This window comes from Chanos chanos, chromosome 1 (assembly GCF_902362185.1).
Source record: "Chanos chanos chromosome 1, fChaCha1.1, whole genome shotgun sequence".
Taxonomy (NCBI): Eukaryota; Metazoa; Chordata; class Actinopteri; order Gonorynchiformes; family Chanidae; genus Chanos; species Chanos chanos.
In genome coordinates this window covers 17,731,810-17,749,013 of record NC_044495.1, presented here as the reverse complement: position 1 = coordinate 17,749,013, position 17,204 = coordinate 17,731,810, and the positions used below count along the sequence as shown (strand labels likewise).

Below are 17,204 nucleotides of genomic sequence, written 5' to 3'. Positions count from 1 at the left end.
GAAGAATCCACGGATCACCACCAAGGCCATCCTGATGAATCTGAGTAATTATGGTACCAACATCTCACTCCAGCAGACACTGCACAAGGCTGGTCTCCATGGATGCCGACCAGAGGACTCCACTTCTCCAAGACAGAAAAGAAGAAAGCTTTTAGTCATCAATTCTGTGGTCGGTTGACCAAAAGCTTTCTTCTTTGTCCAGGATAGCTTTGCAAAGGCTAGGCGAGCTTTTGTGTACCTGTCTTGGCGAAGTGGAGTCCTCCTTGGAATGGTATAGAGGCTTGAATGTTCTCAAAAATTTGCGACAATTCCAAGGGGTATGAATAATTTGACATGTCTTTTTTAATAAAAATGTAAAAAAAACAAAAAAAAACAAAAACAAAAAAAACACACACCCTAGAAACAGTTCAAATTTATCATTAACACGACACAATGTCTTACCGTCTTTTGTCACTTGTTTGTCATTTCCAACCAGATGAAACCTATTGGTCAAGTAAAAGTCACTTTAAATCAAAATTTGGCATGGGTATGAATCATTTTGATCTAAACTGTACATCTGATATACAATTTATAATGGGTATATATGATACTAAGCAAGCAGAGATCATTCTTATATTATTGCCATTTCTCATTTTTATGTTAAAGCATAGGGACGGATTTTTAAGGACGACTGGTTACATTGTTTTGCTACCCGTTTTTAGTTTAGTTTTAGGCTTAGTCTTTTGACTAAATTATATTTCAGTTTAAGTCAGTTTTTTGCATTGCATTTTGATGACTTTTAGATTTTAGACTCATCATACTAGATTAAATCAACAAAAATTGGTCGATCTGCCCTGTTTTACTCTTCTTTTTGCTACACATACTCAGTTCTCAAAAGGATCACACATCATCTAATTAACTGTTTGAGTGCAACTCTGACCGAGTTCACTAGATGGTGCACACATTTCCCCAATCATTAGTTTGAGTCTGAACCGGGACCACGTTTACCCGCGTAAACCTGTGATCTCAAACACGCTTTCTGATTGGCATTTATATTTCCACCCCTGAACAGTACGTCAGCGGCTACGTTCGCTCGAATTCATGGACACAGTTAGGATTTTTTTCTTCACATGATACCAAAGCGGTGTTTAAAATACAGTTTTCGACGTAGTGAGGAAGTTTGCAAGGAGTATTTTGGAAAGCAGCAGCGTGAGTAATTCAGGGGAAGGCGAGCAAATACAATGTCAGCGCAAATCATCAGTGGAAAAGAAGTTTCAGCGTGAGTTTATCAATATACTTGCTTCTTGTAAACTATAGATTTACTTTGATCATGGTAAATTCGCACACTTAACCAAGGACGTTCACGAGGTGATTTACGGGTATTTCGTAAGCAAGGCATTTTTTGGATTAGCGTCGCTATGAAAATACATGTCCACTTCACTGTACAAGTACATAAATGGTTTTCAGTGTTTCTAAAATGAAGCCCCTCATTAGATGTAGAGTGTTAGAGTTATAGTCCATGATCAGGCTACCACGTGCAGAGTGCAAGGAAGTCCCTGATCAGCCCAAACTCAGTTAAAACACAGCTTATTTTAGAACCTTAGTAATACAAGCGATTTAAATCTGACATCTCTTCTGGAAATGTGCGAGGGTGAATGTCTAACCTTTACACAAATTAGACTGCTCACGTCAAGAATGTATGTTACTTGGATGTTGTATAATGGGTATGCAATGCGTGTCCGCCTTGCATTTTGACGTGTTGGATATGTCACTGATTTTACAAAACTCCTGTAGTTTTTGTGCATCATGTACACTGAGTTGCCTCGTCTACTACGACTTGCCACAGTTGGTGCATAGCGGAGCAACTCATTCTGGCACCTAGCTCTTTTAAGTGTAAAATGTGTTGCAAACTGATCAGTCGTCAGAACCTGACAACAGTAAAACTACCTGTTGGTTCAAAGTGGAATGTAGTAATCAGGATTGCATAGTTCCATTGCTCAGTTTATACAGATAACAACTTCTGCTTTACAGTGTGACTGGGGCATTTATGGAGCACTTAATCTACTTTTGGAAATCTTCCTTCAGTGTTTTGGATATTTTCACCTTTATATCCAATTCATGTACCCCCCCTGCTAGTCATTTTTATCCAGTTAAGTCCTGCAGCACCTAAATCTGTTGTGCCCAACTAGATCAGTGCTTGTGCAGCTCCTCACAATTTATTTGGGTTGTACTGATCCAAGAAAGGTTGCAGCAAGAGGTTATGTCTTATTGTGAAAAGCATAATGCTGTATTGCATTAGCAATATCTAGAATGATCTTATTTCTACTGAAGTGCTTTATGCTTGTCACAAGATGCAAGAGACTGTGGTTTCATAATTTGGTCCCTCGTATGGATAATTTGCTGAAAATGGCATGGAAATTGGCTTACAAATTCAGTATACAGAGTTTGTCATGTGAAGGGTAGGCCTAGTTCACTGTGCTACAGCCTAATGAAGCCAGAGGGGTAAAATAAGGATCATGCTTGCCTATTACTCTGTTTAAAGGCACTTCTTCCAGATAAATGTCTGCTTGTGTGTTTTAGTACAAGTTGAGAATTTCTTTGTAAAAAGGACCTTTGTCCTAACCAGGTTATCACAGAGAGATAATGTCGGCAGCTGCTTGGGACAGATTCCTCATGGCAACACAGTGGTCTAGATCAGAGTACATTTTTGTGAGAATCCTCCTCTAACTGGATTTTGGCAGTTCTTGAAAAATGCTTATCATGTTAGGATTTAGGCCTTTAGCTTCTAGAGGTTGCTTGCTTCAACACTCTGCCTTTTTTTTTGATACAGTAATTTGTTTTATGAATAAGGACTATAGAGTGTTAGTACCAAGTAATAAGGTAGCATTTTTGTCAAAGGTCTTGACCTAATGGGTATTTTGTAGAGCTGAGGATTCTGATGAGAAGACCATTAAATCTGTTGCATTACTCAGGGTGCAGTTTAGTATGAGTATTTTCTAATTCAGAGCAACCCTCTCCCTGAGGACTATTCAACTTCCATTTCTGTCGTGTGCTTCCTTTTTTGTCCCCACACATTCACACAGTCAGATCTTTTGGTTTCAGTTTGTTGATGGCCCCCACTAAACTACTAATCAAAAGATATTCTCCGTTAGTTTCCATCAAGGATTATGAGGGATTAAAGAAAAAGGTTTGTAGTCTCTGCAGTCCCAGAGAATTCCCTGTCCTTGTGACAGTGTGAATTAAATATGCAACATCAGTGCTAGTATGGTCAGTGTCTGTCTTGTGAGTATCTGCATGACCATGGTTATCTCTCTCTCTCTGATTCTCCATTTGTTTGTCTCCAGCAAGGTGAGAGAGAGGCTGAAGAAGGATGTAGAGGAGATGAAGATTAAGGATCCCAACTTCAGACCGGGCCTGGTGGTTTTACAAGTAAGGGAGATTTTACTCTGAGATTAATATGAAGGAGAAGTGCATGATGTCTTTCTGTGTCAAATTATGGAACTTCACATGGGAGCCAAGGGAATTTTGCTGTTCGAAAATAAATAAATCTTGTAAAAATCCCAGAACATCCTGGTTTTTGCATTACTGTGACAACCACATTATATGATGGCTGAAAATATAATGTAATGGCTGAGTTGCAGCATACTTTGAACAAAGAGGTAAAGCTTCTATTAACTTACATATCTATTATAAACTTTTTCTGAGGTTTTTGACTTCATGCCCAGATGACAGGATGTTCATAAAACAGTTGGGATGAACCAATGCCTGTAAACATTAAATGAACATTTATTGGATATCTCCCTATTTGATATTCAACCATGCTCAGCTGATACGCACTTTCATTTGCACATTCTGCCGTGTGCACACTGATCAAAGTATGCATTTGAATGGATGTACTGCATTTTTTTTTACACCATTGTTAATGATTTATTTATAATCTCCTTAGGATAGCTGAATGAAGAGCAGAATAATGCTCATGAAAGCAGACATTGTTGACCCTTTTTTAATCTTAACCAGCATTTTCCTGTTTGAAAATATTACTCAGCAAATCTGAAGTGTTATCATGTTGAACATCCTGGGGTGAAATGAGGGATTACTCTATAGACTCTTTTAAAGTTCTGTAAGCCTGCTTACTTAGCTATGACCATTTGGGTTATAAAATGCACCTCTTGTTCTCTGCTGTAGGTGGGAAACAGAGAGGATTCTAACCTGTACATCAGCATGAAACTCAAAGCTGCTGCAGAGGTATGGGCAAATAGGGGAGTAGCAGCAACAATAATGTAGAGCCTCAGAATCTGGCTTTCATCCTTCAGGACGATTATTGGTTTTGTGTGTTCCTGTGTAAACCTTTAAGTGAACTTTTTAAGCATACATGCTGTATGACATGACACATAATTTGCTGTAAAAGACGAATAACAACCACTTACACACTTCTCTAGTTTTGCGATGCAAAAGTAGTTGTTCACCTGTCCGTAGATTTTGAAGTCTCAACGGCGTTCTTTGTTTTTGTTTATTTTTTTAGTCAGAAAAGCGTTAGTCAGCGCATTGTTTTTAATGGGCGCACAACCTTCTGATGTGTATGTATTCCTCTGGAGCACATAATATTCTGCTTGTGTTTGACTTGTTTCCTATTCCTTCCATTGAATTTAAGATTGGAATCAATGCCACACATTTGAGGCTTCCGAGAACTGCCACTGAGGATGAAGTGAGTAAAGAATTCCTGCATTAAGCTTGAGAGTGTGTTATCTCACTACAAATGTCTTTGTATGAGCAGGTTTTCTCAGAAATCTCATCGATGTTGCATCTCTCAGTCTACTTATTTTGTCCTATACCGAATGCAGCTGTTCCACTACTCATTACATATTTATATGCTTGTCTCATGTAAAGGTCATGCATAGCATCATGGAAGTGAACGAGGACTCCAGTGTCCATGGGCTGATAGTACAGTTACCCCTCGACTCAGTCCACGCTATTGACACGGAGAAGGTGACCAATGCAGTCGCCCCAGAGAAGGATGTGGATGGGTGAGAAACTGTTAAATGACTATGATGCACACACCTAGAATAAGACACAGTGTCTTGATCTATTAAAAGTAGAGCTCACCTGAGTTTAAGTTAGAAATATTACCAAAGCTCAATGTGCCAGTTTAGGTTAATACGTATCGCTTACTTTTTTCGGATGTGTGTTTCTAGCCTGACAAGTATTAACGCTGGAAAACTGGCTCGTGGGGACCTGGGAGACTGCTTCATTCCCTGTACTCCAAATGGCTGCATGGAGCTTATCAGGCATACAGGTTAGTGGTGTCACAGAGAGACAGGGGAGCTGTGCAGGTGACCTTTTGAGAGGAGAAGAAACCTGTGAGCTTGGAACTTATGTTTTATTTGAGGGTTTTTTATTTATTTATTTATTTTCAGACAGAAACTGATGCATTGGAAGATTTTGTTTTTGTCTGTTGATGGGATAGTGGGTGCAAGTTTATTGTTTCATGTTAGCAGCTGAAATGTAGTATGAACAGGGTAATGCATTTAATAAATACAGCTGAAAATAGGCCCTTTGGTTGCACTAACAGCTACTGTCTAAAGATTGTCTGCTAGAATCTATTACTAAATGTACACTAAGTTTAATTTAAACAGGACTTTGCATTCAGAAGATAGTTCCATTCGAAACATGACCCAGTATTTGTGTTAGGGACTGTTTGCACCATTGTATTGCCTGGCTGAATAGAATTAGTTGACGAACAGAAGTGGGTGTTCAGTTCATCAGGGCAGGGGACCACGTGAGTCTTTGAGACAAATTAGGTTGGGGGATAGCAGGGGGGTCAGGATGGATGAAATTATGCAAGAAATGCAGCTCTGGGCTGGTGGTGGAACGAGAGAACTGAACCACACTGAGCATTTGGATGGCATGGCATGACATGGTATTTGAGCATAGACCTATTCAGGATGCGTCTTTTCATTTAAAGTGAAGTCTGTTTGTTAGATTGCCAAAAGGATGTCTTTTTGAATAAAAAAAAATAGTGATGCAGACACCCAGTATGTTTGGCCTCTGTTCATACATGAATTTCAGCTGTAAACTAAATGATTTTGTGGGAGTGGGGGAGTTTTTCTTGTTGTGAGGTCATTCATTGAATATTTCTCTGAGATTGTCAGAGAATGATCTTGATAACATCCTGTGTGCAGGTGTGTCTGTGATGGGCAAGAGGGCTGTGGTTATTGGGCGGAGCAAGATTGTTGGAGCACCAATGCATGACCTTCTGCTCTGGAGCCATGCCACAGTTACTACCTGTCACTCAAAGACGGCTGACCTTGCTGCTGAGGTAAAATCCTGCCAACATTGTGCCATGCAATTAGCGCACACAGGTTCAAGCCAAACAGGAGTTGCAACGTGCTCACAACCTTTGACTGCTTACTGTTGCACATGCACTCTGCATGAACATACAAATGCATGAACATAGTCATTCAGTTCTAAGTGCCGCCATAGAATTGCGTAATGGAAGAATACTTCCGACATTTAGACCCATAAAAATAAAATTTAGAAAATGATTAACAAACTCAGTAGAACAAATAGCTTTGTGTTTACTCCATTTACATTGTCTAAATTCTTGAATAAATTTCCTAACATCCAAGTTGATGACCCCAGAGAGGGGAAGTTAACGAATTTTGCCTGAAATAGGAAGGAGAAATATACCTTTGGCCGCTTTATTGGGTACAGGTAAAAACTGCACCCCTTGCTCATAAGAACAGCATGAATTCATCAAAGCATTACTCTACAAAGAGTAGAGACCACAACATAGGGCTGCCCATGTATACTTCATTGCTATCTTTATTTGAAGTGGCTGGAATCTGGCTGATTTAGAATCTCTTCTTTGAATAACATTTTCAGTCTCATTTCACTGATGCTTGAGTTGATTGGTAACTGGGTAACTGGGAGGGCCACTGCAGTGAGCTGAATTTACTGTCACGTATCAAGCTGAGACCACTCACTGGGTTAGGGCTTCACACCAGGGACCATACAGTTTCTGGTTTGAATCCCAGGCAGGCTATTTGGGATTTCTGTTTGTCACTATTGTGCAAAACACTTAACCTCAAATTGCTACAGGGTTTCGACAACAAGCTCCTCCTGTCCTTTCGATCCCAGCACGGCAGTCTTAGCATATTTTCTTTATTTTCGTTTTTTGTGAAGTGGTTCTGGCTGTATGACTAAATAAAGGATTAACGCCTCTTGGATCTTAATCTGTTTAGTGTACACTTTCACTACTTTTGGCCATCTTTCAAAAATGGGCTTTGTCCAACCGCAGAGGAGCTATGGGGTGAATGATTTTTTTTTTAAGTGGTATACCACTGTTTGTTACAAACATGAAACCCCAATAGGGTTGCTGATTCTAACATACTCATGCTGTAGTGTCCATGAGTCATTTGTGTAACATGCAGTTTATTTTAAAAAGCCAAATGTACCTAATAAAGAGGTAGTTCAGTATAATGAAACAGCAGAACGCTTCAGTGATGAGCCCTCTGAAAACAAATCTAGCAAAAACAGTTTTGTGCTTCTAGACCTTCTGTACTTTGACTCCTAAAGACAGAAGTTTGTTCTTTGGGAGTCAAAGTATAGCTACCGAACAAAACGAACAAAATCAACAAGGCTCTCTAAAAATTGATGGTGCTTAATGCCCTAATCAGTCCCTTTGACCGATGCCCTTTTGTGAAAAGGAGATTTTACGTCTATCATCCAGTGAATTCAGGAAAAAGCTGTAAATTTGCTTTGTGTAGTTGACTGCTAAATTGAAATGTAGTCATCTGATCATGGTATTCTTCATCCTGTCTCTAGGTGGGCAAGGCAGACATCTTGGTCACAGGTATAGGGAAGGCAGAGATGGTGAAGGGAGAATGGATTAAAAAGGGGGCAGTGGTCATTGACTGCGGTATCAATCATGTTCCTGGTAGGTAACATCCAGCCCACTAGCCTGACTCAGCATGCAGTTTTGGCCTCCTCATATTTGGACAAGACGCTTTGTATGATAGTAAAGTTTAAAAGTTTATTTGTTAACTACAAAGTTGTGTGTATCCGTTTCAAAACTGAGTGCAACTGTGTTCTTTGCAGATGCTTAATCTTTAAATCATACTCACATGTACAGTTCATATGAAACAGGTGCCATCCTATGACTGTCCCATACTGAAAATGATTGCAGTCTTCATTACAACCCATTCTACCGCTAATGTTTGTCTATGGAGACTATTTGACTGTTTGCTTGATTTTATACACCAGACAGCAATGGATGTGCCTGGGAGAGCCAAATTCACTAATAAGAAGTGATGTCTGCATACTTCTTGCCCTATACTGTATGTTTTATTTTCCGAATGTGATTTATCCTTTTCTGCATGTAATGTCAAGTTTCTGTGCTCTCACAGACAACACAAAGCCAAGTGGGAAACGGGTGGTTGGGGATGTTCATTATGCCACCGCTAAAGATCAGGCTGCATTCATTACCCCTGTGCCTGGTGGAGTTGGTCCCATGACTGTTGCCATGCTTATGCAGGTAGGTCTATGATATTGTCTGATGCTCAAAACCTTTCAGTAGTGTTCTCTCGCTGTTAATCTGTGTAAGAATTCAGAGAAGACACAGACATACTTAGGCTACTTAATGTGAGCTTGACATCACTGTTTTTTTTCACCGTTTTTTATTGTTTGGGTTAAATGGAGTACACCTGAATTTTCCCCTCTGATTTGTAGTGTGGGTTAATTTTTTATTTCTCATCTTGTTCAGTTCCAAAGTCCACTGAATAACACTAAATTTTTGTTCTGCTGATCTGTCTGATTCTGGTTTTGCGTGTGTGTGTTTTTCCATTTAACTAGAACACGGTTCTGAGTGCTAAGAGGTTTCTTCAGGCGCATGAACCGGGGAAGTGGAATATAACCTATACCAAGCTTAACTTGCAGAAACCAGTCCCAAGGTTTGTCTTGCTTCCAATCTTTGTTTATGAACCCATTCACAGAGAAGAAAAAAAAACATTATCCATAAGATTTCATTGCACTTAAATAATAGGATTTGCAAAACTGCTGCTACCTTTGCTTCCTTGATGATCTTTTGCTTCAGTGGAAACAAATTTCTGATGGTCTTCATTTACCTTTTTATTTGTTTGTTTTCCTCACTCAGTGACATTGTTATCTCACGCTCCTGTGTGCCAAAGCCCATTGATTGCCTGGCCAGGGAGATTGGCCTTCTGTCAGATGAAGTTGAGCTCTATGGGAAGACAAAAGCAAAAGTACAACTGGAGACCGTCAAACGCTTGCAGGCACAGCCTGATGGAAAATATGTGGTTGTCACTGGGTATGATGTGACCGTGAGAACATTCATTAATGTGGAAATCCTTTTTTTTTTTTTTTTTATTCAACATTACCATCTCACAGTTTTCATTAGCATTACAAAAGAGCAAGAAGACATGTGAAGTCAACTATTGATACAGAATGTCCCATCTAGATGCATTCATCTACAATGAGAATTTTTTTTTTTTTCTGTGTACTTATGCAGTATTTTTCAATGAATCTTTGAAAAATGAAATGAATGTATGTCTGCCCTCCAGAATCACTCCCACACCTTTGGGAGAGGGAAAAAGCACCACTACTATTGGTCTGGTCCAGGCACTGGGTGCTCATCTCAAACTCAATGTGTTTGCTTGTGTTCGTCAGCCCTCTCAAGGCCCCACTTTTGGCATCAAGGGTCAGTTTAATCAATGATTAGCAGAATTTCTCTCTATACTTGGCGCACTTTCAGCAAATTTCAAAACTCCAGCTAAACTTTTAAACTTTCCACAGGAGGCGCTGCTGGTGGTGGTTACTCCCAAGTCATTCCCATGGAGGAGGTACTGATGTTTTTGCAAACCCAGGACAGGATGTCATTTGACTGACTGTTTTTGTTTAATTAGGAAATTTCATTAAACTTCAGTTTTATTATGATGTTAGGCTAATTTCCAGCTATTTTAAATCAATATTAATATCTGTCATGATCCTTATGCATTATATGGTTTCAGTTCAACCTGCACCTCACAGGAGATATCCACGCCATCACAGCTGCTAATAATCTGGTGGCAGCTGCCATTGATGCCCGAATGTTTCATGAGGCCACACAGTCTGATAAAGTAAGCACTCATCAGGAGATCCCACTGCATGCCTTAATATGCTCTGTGTACTCTATATAGTCTACCGTAGTTACTTATGTTTGTGGATTTGTTGTGTTTTAGATTGCAGGATGACCGAATGTACTGGCATTCTTTTCTCACGCTCTATTTCTCTCTCCCTTTCTCCACTACCTTTGATTGGTAATTGTCTGTCTCTCGAATCGCTGTTTGCAGGCACTCTATAACCGCCTGGTGCCTCTGAGCGGAGGACAGAGGAAATTTTCCCCTGTTCAGATTAGCAGACTGAAGGTAGGAGTGTTTGTCTACACAAATTTACAATGAACCAATATGCCATCTTACAATTATTAGGACTAGCTTCACTGGTTGTCTGCAGGTGTGTTTTGGTTTTCTTTCAAATTGATTTGGAACAATTAACTTAAATAAAACTACATTTAAAGTTAATTTAATGTGTGGTGGACTTGCAGTTGTTTAAAACATTTGTTTTTCTCTTCTGTCTTCATTTATTCATTCAGTTTGGATGAATAAATTAGAGTGCGGGCAGTGAATTAACTGTGTGTGACGCTTCTCTTTTTCTCTCCTTCACGCGTTCAGAGACTTGGCATAGAGAAGACTGACCCTAATACTCTGACAGAGGAAGAGATCACTCGTTTTGCCCGTCTTGACATTGACCCTGACTCAGTCACTTGGCAGAGAGGTACAGTAGGGCCGAAGGTTTGGTGTGGATGCTACAATTAAGGTCTCAGAAATGTTGAGTTATGAATATGAATATGATGCTATGATACATACCACCATAAACCAATAGACACACTTGTCTTAAAGCAATGAGAATTTTCGTGGCTATTTTTTTCTTGTGTGTACAGACTGTTTTGTTATCTCTAATAATTCTGTCTTGTGGTCTGATAGAGAAGGAAGGAATACATTAGAATGTGTGTTTGCCAAGTTGTTTCAGGAAAATATTTTTATCTCCTAGTGTTGGACACTAACGATCGTTTCTTGAGGAAGATCACAATTGGCCAGTCCCCAACCGAGAAAGGCTACACTAGAACTGTACGTCCTTGCACACACTGTAGAACAGTGTCGTCCTCACCTAAATGTTTCCGTTTCATTGATCAAATAACAGTAAAGTCACCATTGAAATAAGACCTTTTCAATGCTGAAGCATTTAGACTGGGTCAAATGTTTTCCCCTGATTTGAATAGTCCAGTGTGAAAAATATTAGATTGTTGGACCTCTGGTCACCCAAGAAGAAATGTCCTTTGTTAAATTCCTAATTTTCCACAACTTTAAATTACTGACCCTTTGTACCTCGCTTACAGGCCCAGTTTGATATCACAGTCGCCAGTGAGATTATGGCAGTGTTGGCCCTTACCAGCAGTCTGGAGGACATGAGAGAGAGACTGGCGAAGATGGTGGTGGCTACAAGCCGCAGTGGAGAACCAGTCACAACTGAAGACCTGGTTAGCGCTACAGAAAACTGACATTTTAATGAGGTTTAAAATGGAGCCAGTGTTTTTAAGTAAAGTGTGTGGCCCTATGTTTGGGTTTAATACTTAGATGTTTTGGAATGATTGGATGTATAAAAACCTCAAGTTATACATGAGACTTAGCCTTGAGTATAATACATATGACATCTTGTTGGAGTACACTAACTCTCACTGTGACAAGAGTGGCATTTTAACGCTACCTGAAGTGATCAAAGTTACAGGTTTAATGAGAGTTGGCCGAGTATATGTTTATTCACAGACTTATTGCTGATCCACAGAGGCTAACCCAATGGAGAGACCCTGTACAGTTTTAAAACACTACAATTAGTTATTTTGCTATCATTTCACATTGTGATTAAGTTAAGTAATAATCAGTTTGTGTAGGCTGTTGATCTGTGTGTGTGTGTGTGTGTGTGTGTGTATACACTCTGAGACCTTGTCTCTTGCAGGGTGTATGTGGAGCTCTGACAGTACTGATGAGAGATGCCATCAAGCCCAACCTCATGCAGACATTAGAGGTGACAGACACCATTTCTCTCTGTCTCTCTGTCTCTTTCTCTCTCTCTCTCTCTCTCTCTCTCTCTCTCTCTCTCTCTCTCTGTCTCTGTCTCTCTCTTTCTCTCTCTGTCTGTCTCTCTCTCTCTGTCTCTGTATGTGTGTGTGCTTGAATTATGTCTAAAAGGCACCTTCTAAAACTGGTTTTAATCAGTACATGTGTCTGCCATTGTTTTGTAAGCTAAAGAATGCTTCAATATTAAATTCAGCATTTATTCATAATAATCCAATATCCAAAGAGGATCCTTTGGACCTAGACTTTTGCCTTTTGATTTTTAAAATTCATATGTGGAACTCATCAGCCCTTGCATTCACCCTTCCAGTGACATAACCCTATCTATCTTTTTTTTTTTCAAAAGGGGCAGACTGGCTTGGATGTTTTAACTGACACATATGTATTGTTTTTGGCTTTGTAGGGGACACCTGTGTTTGTCCATGCTGGCCCGTTTGCAAACATTGCTCATGGCAACTCCTCCATCTTGGCAGATAAAATAGCCCTGAAGTTGGTTGGACCAGAGGGATTTGTTGGTAAATGAGAACATAAGGGCGTCAGTAGATAAATCTCAAGAAGAGAGACTGAGAGTGTATTTTGTTTTGTTTTGAGGTCTTCTCAAAAAGGTCCACACAGTATTGTAGGGTCATATCAGTGTTCTATTGCCATCTTTTTATTTTACCTTATGGGATGGTGTAATCAGCTCGTCATCACAGGCTTTATTCTTTATTCTTCAGGTGTGTTTGGTTATGCACAATGTTTTTCAAAGTGATCTCAGGCCAGTTTGCCATTCCTTCTTAATCTGACTCCACTTCTGTTTGAGTTTTGTTTTTTTTTGTTTTTTTTTCCCCCTCTGTGGACTCCTGTTTTATGGTCTCTTCCAAAATCATGTAAGAGTACAAAGCATGTCAAAGACAGTAAGATGTCAATCCCTCGTGTCTGAAATTAATGTTCTGAACGTGATTCTTTTCTCTCTGGTAGTTACGGAGGCAGGTTTTGGAGCTGATATTGGCATGGAAAAATTCTTCAACATCAAATGCCGTTATTCAGGTCTACGACCCCATGTGGTTGTGCTTGTAGCCACTGTCCGCGCGCTGAAGATGCATGGAGGAGGGCCAACGGTGAGTGGCACTTGGGTCTGCAGGGTTTTACTTTTCATCAGTTGTGAGCAACCTTGTACCTTGAGATTCAAATTGTAAGCACTGACTAAAAGACTTCATGTGTGTCCAAATGATGCTTACATCACTCTCAGATTGAGTGCATGTGTCTGTAAATCTCAAGGCACATATCTTAATTCAGGAAGACACATGTCCCGAGAAAATCTTTTTGTCTTTCATTTTATAGAAATAATTTTGCCTTCTTTTTCCTTACAGTTACACTTATGCCTATACTGATCTGTATGCTTTTTTTTCTCTGCACGCCATAGTTTATATCATGTGGATTCTTTGACCCGCTTGTAGCTTACGCTCTTATTTTCCTTTTACTTACGTTGCATGTGGATCTGGCTTGATACTGAAGTTGGCGGTTGCACTTATGCAGCAGTCAGCTCCTTAATGGCTATTTGCTTGGATTGTACGCGGCCTGTCTTGGAAGTCGCTTTTGATAAAAGCGTCTGCAAAATGAATAAATGTTATGTAAATGTCCTCTCACTGACTGCATATTTGTAACTAGCTACTTCCTCTGCCACCTTAGGTTTTCTTTCAAAAGATGTATTTACTCAAGCTGGCTATGAGAGAGATCATGTCCACTATGGTTTGTAATTGTATGGAATAAGCTCATTTTATATTTCCATAGGTCACCGCTGGGTTGCCACTACCCAAAGAATATGTGGAAGAGGTAAGAATTTCAGCGCATCACACATCAACACATTGGAGTAGTGCTGATTTTTTTGGCAATACAGTACACTTCTGCTGTTTGATGTGGTTATTGCAGTGTAACTGACACATCTAAGCATTCTCCCCAACTCTGATTCAGGGGATAGCAATGCTTATCTACAACTTTATGCATTCTCTAAACACCATACGTTTTTCAGCATATAGTAGCAGAATGGTATATTCACAATGTAACTGTGTAGCCTACATAAAGACACAAATATGAACCTGTAACTTTAATCCTATCGTGGGCTCCTACATTTACAGTGTTTTGGGTTTTTTTTAATCTCAGCTAATTATTGATAAAAATTTTGAAATGCAGTGCATGCTAACAAAATTTGTGGGTTTTTTTGGGGTTTTTTTGAAAATCATTTCACTTTAAGTCCATTAGTGAAATACAAAATTTCTAATTTTCCATTAATTGATTAATACCATTTCGGCAAAGGTTAGGAGTTAGTCTGAAGCTCAGATGTCACATGTGAAGCGCTGCTCTAATGTGAATGTACTGATGACTGTGTTGTAATGTGTACTGATGACCTCTAATGGTGCAGAACCTGGAGCTGCTGGAGAAAGGCTGCAGTAACCTGAGGAAACAGGTGGAGAATGCCAAGGCCTTTGGTGTTCCAGTGGTGGTGGCTGTCAATGCTTTTAAGTAAGCTCTTTGTGTTGAAACACACTACAGTTCATTTTCACAATTAAACTTTCTTTCAGAGAGTCATTAAGACGGCTCTTGGGCGAGATGCAATTTGATCAGAAAATTTTTATTGGAAATACATTAAGTCGAGTTAGAGAAATTGTCCTGGAAACTGTGTTACATTTTAAAATACATGACACTTATGTAATGTTTCACTAAACCTTTGTCCTTTGAACCTGGAATCTGCGGTTATGTTAGGACAGACACAGATGCTGAGCTGGATCTAATCTGTCGCCTGGCTAAAGAGGCTGGTGCATTTGATGCAGTGCACTGCTTTCACTGGTCAGAAGGTGGCGCTGGTGCTGTGGAACTTGGAAAGGCTGTACAGAAGGCAGCAGAGGCACCCAGTAACTTCAGGTTCCTCTATGATACTGAGGTAACAGAAGCCATGGGTAAATAGCAGGAGTCTAACAGTTTGCGCATTTTCCTCAAGGCATTGACTTGAACTTCTGCACCTGAACTACACTGATCTCTTAACAGTAATTTTCAAATCAAATTATGACTGATATCTGCGCTTGTTATATATATTTTTTGTTACTCCTTAGCTTCCTATCGTCGATAAGATCAGGATCATTGCCCAGAAAATCTATGGTGCAGATGACATTGAGCTCCTGCCTGAGGCCCAGCACAAGGTTGAGCTCTACACCAAACAGGTAAGAGACGGGACTGCAAAGCTAGAGCCAGGGGAGAATTACTTGTCCCCTTGATAGCTGAGGCAAGCTGTGAAGAATAATGGCATGATGAGGCTCAGTACCTGTTGTCACGTCAAGCAAGACTTAGGTGTCAGTAAAATACTTCTGTGCAGATTTAGTTTTTTTTTATTGGCCTGTTTATTTGAAAAATGCACTTTAGACTACCAAGTGCTTGGCATTTTCTCCATGTTTCGTGCAAAGTGATTTGGTGAAGACCATGTGTTTTTAACACAGTTGATGATTTGAGTAGCAGATATATTAAAATTGATGTTATTTTCCTCATTTTCTTTGGAAGGGTTTTGGGAATCTGCCCATCTGCATGGCAAAGACCCACCTGTCCCTCTCCCATGATGCAGAGCGAAAAGGGGTGCCCACTGGGTTCATTTTGCCTATTAGAGACATCCGTGCCAGTGTGGGCGCTGGCTTCCTTTACCCACTGGTTGGCACGGTGAGCATTGCCATTAGAACAGTGTCTCTGTGCAACCACAGGCTCTGTAGAATACAGGATGGGAAATTTCTCCCATTAAAATGAAGCTGAAGTCATCAGCTGAGTTTTTGTCAAAGCTAGAAATGTATGTTCTCTGAGATTCTGGTATTTAATGTGTTGTTATTAGGAGCTCTGATGTAGCCTCTCCCTTCATAATTTCTTTCTCCCTCCTGTCTCCTAATGCAGATGCCCACCATGCCAGGTCTCCCAACAAGGCCGTGTTTCTATGACATTGACTTGGACCCTGTCACAGGGCAGGTCAATGGGCTCTTTTAAACGGAACTCATTTGGAATCATGGTATGGAACAAATGACATTTAAGGAAGAGTCACGTTCCTACGATTATTTGAAACACGTAGATAAAAAGCTATTGCTTGTCCTTTTTTTTATTTTTTTTTAACCAGAGTATTTCTGCTCTGTGCTCTGCCTTCATGCCTCTGTACAGGTTGTGTTCAGCCCTCTGTGTGTTCCAGTGAAATGTGATGGAGTGTGTCCTCAGACCTGGAGATTGCTCCTCTTGTGATCAATAGCTCTCATCTATAATTGTTTGTCTCTGCCCTGTGTTTATCATGAAATTTGTGGTTCTTTACAAATCAAAGATGAAGATCTCTCTCTCCCTATTATATCTCCAGGTTTGCACAGTATAATTTGTACATTCCTTCATGACAGTTTGTTAAACTGAACACCAACATTTTCCACTGTGAGTGCTCAGAAAACACCACTGTGTCCACCCATTTCAGGTTTCTGTGTCATACCACTTTTTTACCCCAATGTATTAAAATTCACATGAATTGAGAACACTAACCTTTATTTTACTGACCATTGTCATGTGTTCAGTTTTGCACTCTGTCCTTTTGATGAATTGAGATTTGCTGTGAATTACTGTGAACTTGCACTGTTAACTAAAGATAATCAAATTCTGGAGCAGATAGTTTAGTATTAATTTTCTTTCTGTCATATAAGAAATTAAAAATTTTCTCCTATAATGGATATTGTGGTTTGTTTTTCAGTATAATCTACAGTATGCCGAATCAGTGATCGGTGAAGCCATCAAATTATTACAAAACTGCCCTGATCTCAGAGAATTTCACTTAAACCTTTCACTTAAAAAAAAAGGCTGTTATTTGTGGGTGTCAGTGAACGGATTGTGTATGTGATATAAATACCTTTTGTTGATGCATTAGTAACTGAGAGCAGTAAAACCATACATTTGACTCACAGTTCTGAGACTAAGAGCTTGTGTTTGGAAACAGCCAAATGCCTGAACAGTTAGTACAGTAGTACTCAAAATTGCTGAAACCTTAATTGCCCGGACAAA

General features: G+C 39.7%; 1 protein-coding gene across 1 annotated transcript; it reads left to right on the top strand.

Moving 5' to 3' along the window:
* The first annotated feature begins 1,088 nt into the window (after positions 1 to 1,088).
* Positions 1,089 to 16,876, top strand: mthfd1b (methylenetetrahydrofolate dehydrogenase (NADP+ dependent) 1b). The gene is made up of 28 exons (XM_030767644.1): positions 1,089 to 1,258; positions 3,324 to 3,408; positions 4,165 to 4,224; positions 4,631 to 4,684; positions 4,867 to 5,003; positions 5,172 to 5,272; positions 6,159 to 6,295; positions 7,804 to 7,915; positions 8,385 to 8,512; positions 8,830 to 8,927; positions 9,131 to 9,304; positions 9,558 to 9,694; positions 9,790 to 9,836; positions 10,005 to 10,112; positions 10,326 to 10,400; positions 10,704 to 10,806; positions 11,083 to 11,159; positions 11,429 to 11,569; positions 12,046 to 12,114; positions 12,568 to 12,679; positions 13,125 to 13,264; positions 13,938 to 13,979; positions 14,566 to 14,666; positions 14,907 to 15,084; positions 15,254 to 15,361; positions 15,696 to 15,848; positions 16,074 to 16,185; positions 16,332 to 16,876. Exons 1-27 carry the CDS (start codon positions 1,221 to 1,223, stop codon positions 16,161 to 16,163), a joined length of 2,805 nt encoding a protein of 934 aa, XP_030623504.1. The 5' UTR covers positions 1,089 to 1,220; the 3' UTR covers positions 16,164 to 16,185; positions 16,332 to 16,876.
* The last annotated feature ends 328 nt before the right edge of the window (positions 16,877 to 17,204 follow it).